Here is a 15,567-nt window from a genome sequence, read left to right as displayed (position 1 = left end):
GAGTTTGTACTGCTAATGTACTCGCCACCACTGTCCATCAGTAAACACAATCATGTTACTATTTTGTTGTTGCAGTATTCTAACAATCAGAGAGGGTCAGTGTTATGTTGATTCTTTCCAATCAGAAAAAAATAAATATTTCTCTTCGGAAAATAGAGTAGAGTGAAGATGTAAATCTCCGGTTTGTGATTGACAAGTTATTAGACACCTATTTTTTTACGAAACAAAAAAAAAAAACAAGCACGTATAGGAGATAGGGCAAACTGGAGTCGTTTACCGTCCGTCTGCACGATCCCCAGCTACATATACACCATCCTTAAGCGATACTCTTTCGAGCTTGGTTCACGTTGAGACTCTGTAGAGCTCATTAACGTGTTGTGGGCTAGGTGCTGGTACATTTGCAGACCGTTGTAAATCCTTGGGCCCTACAGCATGTGGAACAAAGTAGCGTCGGCATAATACATGAACATCCGCGCATATCTCTGATAGCTGGTGACATTTGTGCTTTGTGCTAAAGGCTCGGGCTTTCAATGCTAAAAAAAAAGTGTGCAAAAGTGCTTGTGTCAAATAAGGAAGAAGATGGATGACTGGGTAGACTAAATTCTATTCAAAATTCAAAGGCTGAATAGAACGATTGCGGCATGTCCTTGATGGCAACGACATGCTCGGCGGTTCACTCAGCATGACGCTGATGACATCCGTCCACCGATAGTGAAGCTTCTTGACGTTCGCGGGGGGTCAAAATGAAAGGATGAGTCTTGTGTCAGCGTCATCATATTTTAATACCACAGCATAATTCAAACCTTTACAATCTGGCCTGAGCCAAAGGAAGAGCTGATTCAGTGGAATTCCTGGGATAGTTTATTATCACGTCATGTGTCAACGACAGGAGTGCGGGGTGATTATGGAAAAACGAATTACGATTATTCGTGCTGATATCGTACGGAAACAGGGAGCTGCCGATGTTTTTGGCTTTTATTTCTCCCACTGCGCGTATGAGATGGAGGCATCTCCTTAGTGAGACAATCAGCCGCGGGCGCTCCTACAAGAAACGCGATTGACTATCGGCGCAACATCGACCAATGAGGGCTGGATTGGTTACTTTTCGCAGGGGTTTTTTGGTCCCCGTCAAACACTGTATTGGCATTATCTATCGGTATTGGCCCTGCAAAAAGCATACTGTCAATTTCTAGTTTCTACCTAAGCTAAAGTTTTGTTTACAGCAATCAGATGGAACCTATTCCCAGAGGCCAGAGTTAGTAAGATGCTCTCTTCTGTCTTCCCGACGTGGTGCAGAGCGTAAACACTGTCAGAGGAAGCCCCCCCCCCCCACCTCCATGCTTCTCTTCTCCGCGATTTCGCCGCGCTATTATTCTTATCTGAAAAGCTCGGAGGCTTACAAAGACGATAGACAAGTCGGAGAATGAGAGTGAAAGGGAGGCACAGAAAGCGACAAAACAAGACAGGAGGGAAAAACAGATTCCTCTGAAGTCAAGATCGATGCCGCCGTTGTGTTCCAGCAAACGCATATTGGCAGCAAAAACGAGGACTCTATTGATTGGTATTTCAATCAGAAATGTAGGTTGTCTCCACGTATTCTCTTTTGCAATTTCCAGGCTTCCTCATGAAGAAAAAAAACACAAAATGCTCTATGATTTGTGGGTATCGTTAACGTGATGATTATTTTCCATATGTATTTCATGCAATTCTGTCACTTTATGGAGAAAATCGTATCACATAGTAAGTAAGGGGTTAAAAAGTCCGATGAGTGACTTTTTTCTGACAGTCATTTTGGAGGAAGTCACATCAAGGCCAAGGTCAAAGCTTGCTTTTAACTTTTGCTTCTTGGGTTCTGCTACAAAAAAAAACATTTCCTGTGTTCCTTGTGTGAATCACAAACACAAAAGTCTGTGTCCATTAATATAAATCAAGCAAGTCAGTCACATTTTGTTTTTCCGAAAAGTCTGTTTTGAAGAAATCGGTTCAAAAGGGATGAGATGAGAGTAAAAGCAGCAGGCGCAAGTTCCATTTGCAGCGCATTATGGTACTATTATGAGATTTTTGGAAAAAAAACATGGAGAGGGGGCCCATCGTAATGCTCAAGCCCTAAAAGCTTGGAAACAAACCCCATGACGAGCATATTAAAATATCACAAAGGATTATAATTGGTTATCAAAATTACTGTCTGTGTTTGAATAGTACCTTATTTTCCGCTCTATAAGGCGCACCGGATTGTCAAGCGCACCTTGAATGAATGGCCTATTTTTAATCTATTTTAATATATAGGGAGCACTGCATTATAAGTCGCATGGAATAGAAGCTGGGGTTTCACTATGCATCCCATAGATGGAGCTATGCTAAAGGGAATGTCAACAAAACAATCAAATAAGTCAGTCAAACTTTAAAAACAGAAAATTAGAAATTAAGAATAAAATGATTTGTGGAAAGCACGCTCTGAAGAACGGGGAAAATACTTCTTGATGGCATTAAAAAACTGTTTGGATCAATGCAAAGATGAATCAAGAGTTTAAAAGGATATAATTATGATTCAATTAAATATTAAACTTGCATTTATTCTTCATCAAATCGCAATTAAAATACATTGTTTTGTTGTTTTAAAAATAGTTTGTGGATTTCTTTTTTTTAAATGGCGCTTTCTTCTACAAAAACTTGAAAACAAAATACTGTAAATGAGTGCTTGGGTTTGAATGTCAGGACTCTGTAGAGACGTATATATACGTTTTTGGGATTGAATGAGTTAATGGCAAATGGAAGCAGTATAGAGTTTGTGTCTGCCCCTCTTGGTACGCTGTGTGGCTTCCTCAGATGCATTCCTCTGCATTGCTTACTAATTAGCTTCAAGATTGACGGCTGGATTACTCTGCTGCTTTATAATCCTTTAATTTCTCCATTTAGAATCAAGTGCTGCCAATAAACGCAAATACAAACAAACGCACCAACTCCACATGCATTAATACATTAAAAAAGGATGTTTTTTGCATGTATGCAAAATATGTTCGAAAATATGGGGGTAGAGCGCAAGCGTTTGTAGTACAAAGACTTTTTGGGCATTTTGATATTTTGACTTTTAATTAAGGCAGATGGAACAGAAAGAAGGCGACGGTTGCACGGTGGAATTTTCTACATCACGGCTCTCCAGAGATGAATTTAGCAGCAGCTAAGAGAGTCCAGTCGGGCCTGAAGTAAATCATTTTGATCGGGCCCTGTTTCTCATCTCTTCCGGTGTCGAAGGGCTAAGGATACGGTGGCCCTACGGAACGTGTCAGGTCATGTGACAGCACAAGGTCAAAAGACTGTGGCCATAGCTCATCAATAAAGCGCAAAGCTATCTGTCACTTGGAGTTAGCGACTCTCCAATAAAGGCTGGGGGAAGGAAGGAAAACTGCTCCACTGGATGGATGGGTGGATGGATGGATGGATGGATGGATGATAGATAGATAGATAGATAGATAGATAGATAGATAGATAGATAGATAGATAGATAGATAGATAGATAGATAGATAGATAGATAGATAGATAGATAGATTAGCTAGCCAGCTAGCTAGCTAGCAACTGAAGTAGCTAGCTACTGAACTAGACAGATAGATAGATGGATAGATGGATGGATGGATGACAGATAAATAGATGGATGGATGGATGGATGGACGGACAGATAGATGGATGGACGGATGGACAGATAGATAGATGGATAGATAGATGGATTAGCTAGCTAGCTAATGAACTATCTAGATAGATAGATAGATAGATAGATAGATAGATAGATAGATAGATAGATAGATAGATAGATAGATAGATAGATAGATAGATAGATAGATAGATAGATAGATAGATAGATAGATAGATAGATAGATAGATTCGTAAGTAGAGGTACCACTGTAAACGTTAATGTGAAATCAAATTTTCTGTCGTCTTTAAAAAACGGAGTAAACTGCACCTGTTAGGCTAATAATTACCAATCCAATGAGACAACAGTCAGCATTGCAACAGGAGGTCATACAGAAAGGATTGTGAATCATCGAAGCGAAAGAAAAAACACGTTATCCAGAAAAGCCGATTTATATTTAGATGCATGTAAATCCTTTAGTCTGAGACGCGAGAGTAAGAATCTCTGGTAATGAACTGGAAGATTGCGGGGTTACATTTAGAGCGGAAAAGGTGACATAGAGGTCTCCTCGTGGGAACGTGATTTGTTTCCGTAACAAAAAAAAATCCAATGGAGTCTTAATCAAGGCCACCGATCGTTCGCATGAGGCGAGATGCAGAGCACAAAAGCAAAATTGATTGAAGGTTAGCGCTATTGATCAATCGCAAAAAAACTTTACCTTAACACACGCGGCGACTTATTCACATCAATTGATATAACATAATCATTTGTGCTGACCTGATTAAAAAAAAACAAGCTATATAATCTGTTTCCAAGACACATGAAAGAAAAACACATTTATCCCATTTAATGAACTATTACGCCTCTAATTTCCTCTTCAGCGCGGTCCTCGTTCCCCTTGCCAACGACGGTACTTTTGGCACCAACGGAGCTACCTAGTTTTTGCCCTTTTTTTCATATAATTGCTTTATGATTTCCCACGCAGCCTTTTGCAGATGCAGGCTGGAGGCTGCATTTACCTCCATTTGAAGGTCAGCGTTTAGAGCGCTATTAGCTCGCATCCATTTTGTTGGGAAAGCTACGCGTACTCGGAGGAGTGCAACAGTCAGGTAGTCATCTTTTTTTTGGGGGGTCTTTTATAATGTGGATTTATTGAATCTCATCTAACAGTTTACTTTTAAAGAAAGTTGACAGTACTTAAAATGTTAAAGAGCTGCAGGTCAAAAATGAGTGCATACGATACAAAATTAAGGCGAAAGTCAGCGTGTGCCCATTGGAGCAACACAAGCTCCAAAACCAGAGAAAATTTAGGTATTTATGGATATATGTGACACAAAAATTAGTTACTTAACACTTCATTGTGGCATTTGAAGGTCTGGTCCACTTTTGTAGACATTTTTAGCTTTGTCTATAATTAACTTTTTTTAATTTAGATACATATTCTTCACTGTGGAAAGTTTCAAATATCATGATATGGGCCCTTACTTTGTCTAATTCTTCTATCTGTACTTCAAAGGCATTTCACATCATAGGGAAAGCATTGAAAGCAGACTCTTTGGAGCTGAAATTTCACCCAGATGGTGACATGTCAAAGTTCAACATAGCACAACCACTTAGTTATCATACTACCAAAATTGTGTCATCACTTGGCTAAAATACTGCAAAAATGATGTGAAAGAAAATGATCCAAAAAATAGATCAAAATACTGCACAAGGAGTCAAATCATGATAACGATTGAAGAAATCAATTCAATTCTGAAGCCCGACCTACAGTTCACTTTATTCCGCAACCAAATTTTACCAGCAAACATTTCCAACCAATGGTCCAAGCATCAGTGAAGAAATCTACTTGCCTGTCAGAACATCCACAAAACAGTTATTTCAACAACCCAAATTTGACAGAGAAAGCAACCGCAAAAATTGGATGGTCGCCGCGGGAGGAATGAAGTAACGCCGGCCGGTTCCGTACGACGGCTTGTAAGATGAAGAGGAATGATGTGGCTCATCATCTCTACCCGTATTCTATCGCCTGACTGCAGACCGCTGGTCCTGGCTGCAGAGATGAAACACTCTCTGAAGGACAAGAGTCAAAGGCAAAATGGCATCCCGCTTATCACATGCATAGAAACCTAATCCCTCCCCCCGACCTTCTTTGACGCACACACAGAACCGTCGGGACCGGACATACCGTTAATTCCCCAAATATAAGACGCGCTTTTTTCCCCAAAAATAAAGGCCAAAAGTTTTGGTGCATCCTTAAACTGTAACTTAAAAATTATAAAAATTTTTATGACACTATTTTAGGAAGGAGGAGTTTTGACGCATAAATGCGCATTTTTATATCGGACGTATTCTTGCTTACAATTGTTACCGACGAGCGAGAAGGCGGGCGTCATTTGGCTGTTACCTGACAGCGCCTGTTGCAGCTAACAGCGGCTCGTGTTAGCTGAGATTGTTACGGCATTATTTTTAATTAAAGAAGCGAGCAGACAACCAACAGGAATATTACTAACACGGAAAGGTTGCGATGTCCCCAGCTGATTTTGTGACAAAGTTTGGAGCTGCGTGGACTGGTTGAAGAACATGGAAAGGTATTCAATTTGACTCGTTTATTAATGCGGTCTTTTGGCAAATACACACAATCATTAAATTGGTGGAAAACGCATGGTGTGAAGCTTTGGGTTTTTTTGGCAAAAAGAACTCGAGCTGCGTCGCAAAGAAAAGGAAAAACAACTGCTTGGAGCTCATTTGGTACACTGGTGAGGCGTTCACTGACTGCTCACAATGTGGGAAATCTAAAACACACTTAGCCCGCAACAAACATATAACTTTTGGATATAAACATGAGAAAATATGAAGAATTGACAAAGTTGATATTTATTCTGTTTTGCTGTAGTGTTTACATTTTTGCCACGGTTGGTGCGTCTTCTACACAGTATAAGAAAATACAAAGATTCAACCCTAAAATTAAGATTTCCTTGGAAAACGAATGGTACGCAACTTTGGGTAACTTTGCCAAAACGAACTCGAACCGCGTCGCGAAAAAAAGAAAACACTGCTGAAAGTGCATTCGACGTTCCACTGGCGAGGTGTTCACTGACCGCTGACAATGCGGGGAAATCTGAAAGACACTTCTCTTAAACCGCAACCAATATATGACTTACAGATATGAACACAAGAAAATCTGAAGAATTGACAGTGTCCTATAAACGGTAACGTAGAAAATACCGAAATTTGACCCTAAAATGAAGGATGCTCTTGTACAATGGTGCGTTGATATTTGGGGAATTATTGTAATCACGGAAGACCTTTCGCTTGGTTTGGAGCCCAACGCTGGGCTGCTGCAAAGTAGATATGGCTCCTCGCCAGATTTTCCTTGCCTCGTCTAATTGGGGTCATTTGGTGGGAGCAACTTCAACAGACGGGACAAAACAATAGGAAAAGCATCGTGAAGTGTTTAGCTGTCTGGGGCATGATCCTACTTAAAATTATCTCCTACTGTACGGCGCATGTTTTTTTTTTCACCCTGCAGAACGCTGAGGCAGTTAATAAAAGCGCGGTTAAAAGGCGATAAATCAAAAGCATTGGGATGAGGCCAGTGTGGAAGACACCTCATCTTCTTCAGATATGAGAGAAAATAAAAGGACCGAGCCCATTTGCCTCATTTTACCGTCCTCTAAATCTGTTCTAACAGTCCTCTGGATTCATGACATTTTTTGCATGCTTGGTAATAGAAATCGTCTCACTATGTTTTTTGTTTTTTGTTTTTTTTTCAAAAATCAATGCATAAAAATATGAATGCATGAGAAACCAAAACCCCCAAAATTGTGGTGTGTAAATCATACAGTCCCAAATGGATTTTTAGTTCTCAAGTTTTTTATTTTTTTTTCCGGATTTACGGTTTGCTGCGTCGTGATGAAAAGGAAAAACAACTGCTTCAAGCGCATTCTACGTTACACTGGCGAGGCCTTCACTGACCGCTGGCAATGTGGGGAAATTGAAATACTCTTAACTTAACCCACAATTAACATATAACTTACCGATATGTACGCAATATGTGTGTTTGAGAGAGGGTAGAAAACATGCAGGATACCGGCCCTCGAGGACTGGAGTTCCACACCATGTTTTTAGGTTTTCTCTCATCAACACACCTGATTCAAAGGATTAGCTTCTTAGTAGGCTCTGTAGGAGCTTGAAAATAATCCTAATAATTTGAATCAGGTGTGTTTGAGAGATAAGGTTAAAAAAAAAGGATACCTGCCCTCGAGGACTGGAGTTCAATTCCATGTTTTCAGGTTTTCCCTCATCAACACACCTGATTCAAATGATTAGCTTCTAGGCTCTGTAGAAGCTTAAAAAATATCCTAATCATTTGACTCAGGTGTGTTTGAGTAACAAGGTTAGAAAACATGCAGGATACCGGCCCTCGAGGACTGGAGTTCGACTCCATGTTTTCCAGTTTTCTCTCCTCAACACATCTGATTCAAATGATCATCTCCTAAGTAAGCTCCGTGGGAGCTTGAAAACGATCCTAATCATTTGAATCAGGTGTGTTTGAGAGGGAAGGTTAGAAAACATGCAGGATACCGGCCCTTGAGGACTGGAGTTCAACACGGTTCCATAGAAAATACCAGAATTTCACCCTAAACTTAAGGGCGCATCCTATCCACTGGTGTGTCCTATATTTAGGGAATTACGGTATTTTGTTTGTTTTTGTTTGTTTCCCCCCAAACTTCCTGAGTCCTGCTTCTATTTCCTCAACACCAGCATAAAAATAAGTCGGTTTATATTTGAGAAACGTGAATCACCAAAAAACTCGTTTTCTTGGGGCAACGTGAAGAAAGCGTCTTAGAAGAATCACACGGCGCTCTTTTAGATGAAACACATCACCGCTTGTCATTGCTGACACTCACATGGGTGTGTGTGCGTGTGTGTGTGTGTGTGTGTGTGTGTGTGTGTGTGTGTGTGTGTGAGAGAGAGAGAGAGAGTTGGGAAGAGTTGGAGAGATAAGGTGCCTGTCCCGGCTCTTGGAGGGAGGTGATGCTTTACACAGCCATGTGCAATCGCTGGAATATTTCTTTTCATGGCTTATCTCGGCACAGCGGGAATCGGCTCGAGCCGAAACTCCGATTCTACTTTTCGGTGTCTGCCCGCGTCCCGCCGCCTCCCGGCTCGCGGGCAAACGTCTCCATCACAACATCCGATGATTTATTCAGAACAACTGACAGGAAGAGCAGGGATTTATTTTTTTTTTTTTTTGGGGTGGGGCGGTTGTTAACGAAAGGTGTTATGGACCACAAAACTGGCTTTTCAACCTGTCATATAGAATGGCTAAATGGGATGCGTTCACTGGGAAAAAAAGATGTCATATTTTTTTAGTGCAAGTCGGATGTGGACATTAAATTTGTTTTGAAAATTACATCATGTACGCAAGGCTCAGGTAACAGCCAATCTCGGCACACCTGCTTTGAAAGTATTAATTTTTCACTGCTGAGAATTGCTTAAAAAAAAGTAATCAAAACACCAATGAGCTCACGCCTATGTTCCAATTAATTGGCTCTCAAGTTGAAAAGAAAAATGTCCCTGACACCAACCTATGCATATGTAGACGTGGGTATCAAATTTGATTTGGAAATGGCGCCATTTATGCAAGGCTAAGGTCCGACCAATCACGGCTCGCCTGCTTTCAAAGTATTACATTTTCATTGCAGAAAATTGCTGAAAAAAAAAAAAAAAGATCAAAACACCAATGACCTCTGACCTCATGTCTCAGTTAATGTTCATGCGTCATGTTCCAATTAATGTGTTCTTAAGTTGAAAACTTAAGACTTAAAACTGTATATGTTGTATGCAGTCAGATGACGACATTAAATTAGTTTTCATTCGCATGAAATAAAATCACTAAAAAGCATGAAAGTAAATATCCAGATAACTGCAGAAACCCTGTGCCTTCACAGAACCCCTGGGGTACTCCTACCCCTATTTAAGAACTGCTTCTCTAAGGTGAAAAATGAACTGGACAAAGTAACTGGAATGATCATTCCAAATAAACACTGTACCACATGTTGACGCATTCACAACGAATTGGGAAAAGTCCAAGGCAGATCGAAAGAGTTCACGTAAAAACCAGAGAGAAAGGAAAGTAAACAAGCTGTATGTAACAAATGAATGCGGAGTGAGGGTCAATTAGCGATACTCAGAAAACATCGTGTAATCGCCTGCACGCCCGCCCACACCTGACAAAAACATGTCCCGTTTCACCTCAGCGTGAGGCCCGATGTGACGAGAAACACACTGAGCTTGCCGGGCCGCAGCTCTTTCCACAATTGCTCTCTGTCATTTTCTCCCGGGACTCAAGAAGCCACGCCCCCCCCCCCAACAAATAACACACCGAATCCATTGGCCTTCCCAGAACCTGACAGTTTCAGGTTATACATACCGCACCGTGGCGTTACTCTTAAATAAAGGATTCCTCTCGCTTAGTGTCCTAACGTAGCGAAGACGGGTCTCAAATCGAGCGAGTGCGCGATTAATCACTGACACCGCCGGAGCCCGCCGAGCGGCCCGTTTGGAGGGCCGCGCGCTCGCGAGATAGCGAGCGCCATACATCACGGGAAAAGTGACTCGGTTCAAAATGTCCGAGGCAATAAGGACACCTTGGCCCATTTCGAAACAAGCGGAATCCTTCAGGCCAACTCGCTTGCCACTGGTGACCGGTAGCGCTCTCCTCCAAAATCGCAAATCATGGAAAAATTCCGTTCTTTCACCAGGAGTTGACAAATTTTCGTACGTGCTGCTATTACAATGTCGTAAAAAAAAAAATCCTGTTACTTTATTTACCGTAACTCTCCAAATATATGCATTTTTTCCCCCAAAAAACGACGATCAAAGGTCGGTCCGCCTCCTATAAACGGTGACTTAAAATTTTGATAATTAGCGTAACTGTAGCTAGCGGGCAGACGTCAGTTGGCTGTTAGCAGCCGGTGCCTGTTGCAGCTAACATACTTGCGAGTATGCTTGAATATACAAATATGCCTGCAAGGATGTTCGAATGTGTTTGCAAGCATGTTTGAACGTATTTGTTCAAACATTTAAATATGTTCAAAAGTAACGGCAAATATGTTCAAACGTGTTTGGAAGCATGTTTTAAACTTACTGCAAATATGATCTGAAGGCGTTTGAATGTGTTTGCAAGTACGTTCAAACATGTTCACAAGTATGTTTGAACATGTTTGCAAGTACATTCAAACATGTTCGCGAGTATGTTTGCATATACAGTATTTGCAAGTGCGTTCAAATCTGTTCGCAAGTATGTTTGAACGTGTTTGCAAGTATGGACGCATTTCCAAATATGTTCAACCATTTAAATAAGTTCCAATGTAACTGCAAATCCATTGAAATGCATTTGTCACGACTTCAAATAAACAAGCAAAACGTTTAGCTGGACCAGAAAACGTCAATGTCATTCATTCTTTCGGCACCTTCATAATTTTGCAATTTGGCAAGTTTAAATATTGAGGTATGAGTGAATATATGCATTATAAAGCCTTTAGCAGTATCTTTCAGTGATGGAGTAGAGAATGCTAGGCTGCGGCAGAGATGGATTTTTCTATTACAGCAAATTCACCAGCACATGGAGGAGACACGCAGGAGAAAATGCAGCATAATTTCTCATGGCAGGAATGAACCTCGCAATGGATGCACACAACACCGGCCGCTCGGAGAAGAAATGTTGCAAACCGAAGCCCGATTGCCTTCCTTCAAAAATCATAGCGAATGAGACACCGCCTCGTGATGAAGCGCAAAATACTTGACTTCCTCCAGGTTTGGACACAAATCAATAAGAAATGACAACAACCACCGCTGGGAGAAAATAGACATTTTTAACCCATCGCGCCCAAACCGACACGTTTTCGCCCCAGCGCATGCTGACCTCCTACATGGGTGATGGAGGCACACAACAAAACAAACGCCCCGCGCATACGCTCAACATGTGAAGACCCACACCCAATCAATCTCTCTATGCGGATGATGAAAAGGGGAAAAAAAAAAGAAAGTCAATATGTGAGATCTTGCAGAAGCAGCAGCAGACGTACCTTTGAGAATGTTCTGTCCGTGCAGCACAACCCTGGGAACTATCACCGTGTAGAAGTTCTGGGAGAAGCCCAATCTGCAAGGAGGCTTTCCGGGCAGGCCCGTCTTACTCCCCTGGGAAATAAAACAGTCTGTTAGGAAGAAGTAAATTCACTCATTCACTCCCTAAGACGTATTTTGATGTTTTTTATTTTGTTTTTTTTTCGTGTGTGTGTTTATATACACACACACACACACACACATATATATATATATATATATATATATATATATATATATATATATATATATATATATATATATATATATATATATATATATATGTATATGTAGCCGCTTATCCTCACTACAGTCACAGGCATGCTGGTGCCTATCCCAGCTGTCTATGGGCAGGCGGGGATACCCTGAACTGATTGCCAGCCAATCGCAGAGTACAGCGAGACCAACAACCATTCACGCAAACAATAACACCAAAGGACAACTTAGAGTGTCCAATGTCCAATATATATATATATATATATATATATATATATATATATATATATATATATATATATATATATATATATATATATATATATATATATATATATATATATATATATTAAAAACATAAAAATCTGTCTTTGGGATTGATTGTTCACTTGGGTCAAAAACAGATATTTGTTATTGAAGGCAATACTTTCTCAGACCACTGTGAGTGATTATGCAGCAAACGTTAACGCAACCTGGGTGACATTTTGCTTCAAAGACATGCAAATAGTCAGCGATTGTTATCGCCGTGACAATTTTCACCGTCATTGCCATTATGCAAACGACAAGCATGCTGCTCATTGCCTCACAGGAGATGCTAATAAGAGAAAAAGGTCACAAATATGTTGTCACTTAACCTACAACGAGAGACACCTGCTATACATAAAAAACTGTGGCAAGAAAAATCCATGTTAAAATCCACAGCATCATCATTTCATTCCTACGTTCCATTCCTACAACAAAGAAGGTTTCATACCATTTTTTTTTTTCCAGAATGATACCAGCAAGTTTCACCGATACCATTACCAAACACTGATACCATTAATACTTTTGATCAGGACTCTCCAAATGTTCTCCTTTGAGGGATGCATAAAGAAAAATGGAAAATATAACGACCACTTATTTATTTTACTTTTACAAAACGTATTTGCAATATATGCCACTAAAATGTGAAAAGCGGGCCACAAATGGCCCTTGAGCCGTCGTTTGATAATCCGTGATTGATTGACTTTAGTGCTTAATAGGTTCAAGTAAAAATATATATAACTACACATACATATAATTTAGTTATTTAAAAAAAACTAAAATTATGTTGTTCCCACACTTCTAGTGCTGTCTACCATAAATCTTTTTTTTTTCTTTAAATACTTTTTCTAAACAGAATCGCAGGCCATGTCAACTTGTATTTTTTAGTATATACCATGGGCCACTACAATTTGGGTTAACCTGCTTGATTGATGTTTACTGTGTAGGTAAAAATATATATAATTTCACTGTGGATCAATGTGAATTCCGGCCTGCAAATTGCCCCCGTGCCATAGTTTGGACATCTTGTTTATTGACACAAAATTTCCCCTTGAAACTCTCTTCTTTTTTTTTTAAACCTATTAAAGTGAACTCAGCCGATTCCCACGCAGTGTGCTGCAGGAGATGGTGTGCCATAAGCGATCATCAGATTTACTACTAGGAAATGTATTTATTCTCTTCGATTATTATTTAATATCTAAGAATAACTGCGCTGCTTATTTTCATAGATTTACTTCAGCAACTATTGAGACTTTTTATGTTAGGGGATTTTTGTCATGTAAAATATCCGCCTTGGCTCAATGGATGTTCAGATATACGAATTCTAAACATATTCTCTTGTGATTTTTAAGTATGATAGTGTACAGATTCAGTGCACACTAAGTGCAAGCAGCATTTCAAGCGAATCGGGAAAATGATGTGGCGGTGTCCGTGAAAAAAGTGAGCATCAGACATTGCAATGAATGCGAGCGTGCAGGTGTACCTAAAAAAGTGGCCGCTGACACAACGCGTCAAAACTAAGCAGAGCGTTTTCATTTGGACCACAAAAAAAAGTTGAACGGTAAATCAAAAGATTGCGACGATCATGCTTAAATTTGTGCATGGCTCAAGTTTATTCGGCAAAACAAGGAACCCGTTTTTAAAAGAAGCGCCTAAATGGTGTTTTGGTTCCGTCAAGCTAACGAGAAGAGTTTTTGGTGACTTTTTCACCTCGCTGTTCGCCAAATAAGAAATTATCCGTAACATGAACGCCGCTCGACACTCGGGTTGCTTCTTCTTTTTATTTTCCTCTCGTTTTTTTTTTTTTTGGGTGCATCGGTGGCACTGCAGGAGATAAAAGTCCTCGTTCCACATCCACTCTCGTGCACAACGCAGTGCAGCACACATGAAGCAATTAAGTCATCTTCTTACCCAGGATGCTGCGGCGAAAAAGGTGCACGCCACGATGACGCAGCCCGCGTTCATCTTTGCAGAGTGTTGACTTTCCGCGAAATTTAAAAAAAAAATAAAAATGGTCAAAGAGACCTCAGTAATTCCGGTAGCTTGTTTCCTTCCTCTAGAGAGAAAAAAAACGTGCCTTTACTTGCCTGGCGCTCAAGAGCCGCTGACAAGAGAGAGAGAGAGCGAGAGAGAGAGAGAGAGAGAGATGCTGAGCGTTCAGCTCCGGTCACAAAAAGAGCCCGTGCGGTTGGAGCACCCGCCGCGTCACTATAAGCCCCGCCCACCTTCAACAGGGGAGCAAGGCGAGAGTAAAGTGCTCACTGTGCACTTCTTCCAATCCCGCCAGATGTCCCGTAGCGAGGAAAATGGTTTTAGGCATAATCATTTGTGTAGAGTGAACGCTGAAGGAGTCCATTTATCATTTTCCCGTGTTAAAGGGATGCTAAATGCGTTTAGTCGTCTTCAGCAGGAAAAAAAAATCATATCTCGTGTAGGATTGCCGGCTATGTACCGTAATTTGCCAAATATACGACGTTTTATAAGATATTACCGTGTATAAGATGCACAAACACTTGGAAATGATATAAAAACTGCAGCAAAACAGAATAAATCTCATCCTTTGTAAAGTATTCATATTTTCTTGTGTTCGTATCAGTAAATTATATAATTGCAGCATGTTTAGAGAGTTTTAGATTCCCCACATTGTGAGCTGTCAGTGAATGCCTCGCCTGGGTCTTTTTATTTTTCCACACGACGCAGCTCGAGTTCATTTTACCATAAAACGCAGAGTTGCGTAGCATCCGTTTTTCACCAAGTTTATGATTGTGTGTATATGCTAATGAAACAGTCAAATGGAATACCTTTCCGCGTTCTCTCCCCGGTGCACACAGCTCCTTACTTTGTCATTATTGATAAATAGACTGAAGGCATTATAACCCGTCCGTTTTCGGAACATTCCTGGATGTGAATAAAAAATGAAATAAATCTCATCGTAGCATCTCATAATGGAATGATTCTTATCTTACCAAAGCTTCATATTGTCTGGTATTTGTATCCAAAAATTATATATTTGTTGCAGGTTAAGTTACCGTTAAGTGTGTTTCAGATTTCCCGCATTGTGAGGGGTCAGTGAATGCAGCGCCAGCGTAATGTCGAATACGCTCGAAGCAGTTGTTTTTCATTTTCCTTGCGATGCAGCTCGAATTCCTTGCACAGCCTCTGTGTTTCACAAAAGTTCATGTATGTTTATATGCCAAAAGAAGGCGACTCGATAAATGACTCAAATGGAATAGCTTCCCATGTTCTCTAACCGGTGCGCACAGCTCCATACCTTGCTACTTTTAATTGA

The 15,567-nt window shown here is 40.5% G+C and overlaps 1 protein-coding gene across 2 annotated transcripts in view; it reads right to left on the bottom strand.

The window, feature by feature from the left end:
- cdh4 (cadherin 4, type 1, R-cadherin (retinal)) overlaps positions 1–14,399 on the bottom strand; it is a 196,335-nt gene extending 181,936 nt beyond the window's left edge. For both annotated transcript variants that reach the window (XM_088423329.1, XM_088423330.1), the window contains exons 1-2: positions 14,190–14,399; positions 11,723–11,834 (exon numbers count right to left, since the gene is read on the bottom strand). In XM_088423329.1, the coding sequence (XP_088279455.1) occupies positions 11,723–11,834; positions 14,190–14,243 (166 nt within the window). In that variant the 5' untranslated portion in view covers positions 14,244–14,399. The remainder of the gene's footprint in view (positions 1–11,722; positions 11,835–14,189) is intronic.
- Between the last annotated feature and the right edge of the window lie 1,168 nt (positions 14,400–15,567).

The sequence above is a fragment of the Hippichthys cyanospilos genome, chromosome 9 (genome assembly GCF_059441005.1).
Source record: "Hippichthys cyanospilos isolate Australia breed blue-spotted pipefish chromosome 9, RoL_Hcya_1.0, whole genome shotgun sequence".
NCBI lineage: Eukaryota > Metazoa > Chordata > Actinopteri > Syngnathiformes > Syngnathidae > Hippichthys > Hippichthys cyanospilos.
This window is presented reverse-complemented; position numbering and strand designations above follow the sequence as displayed.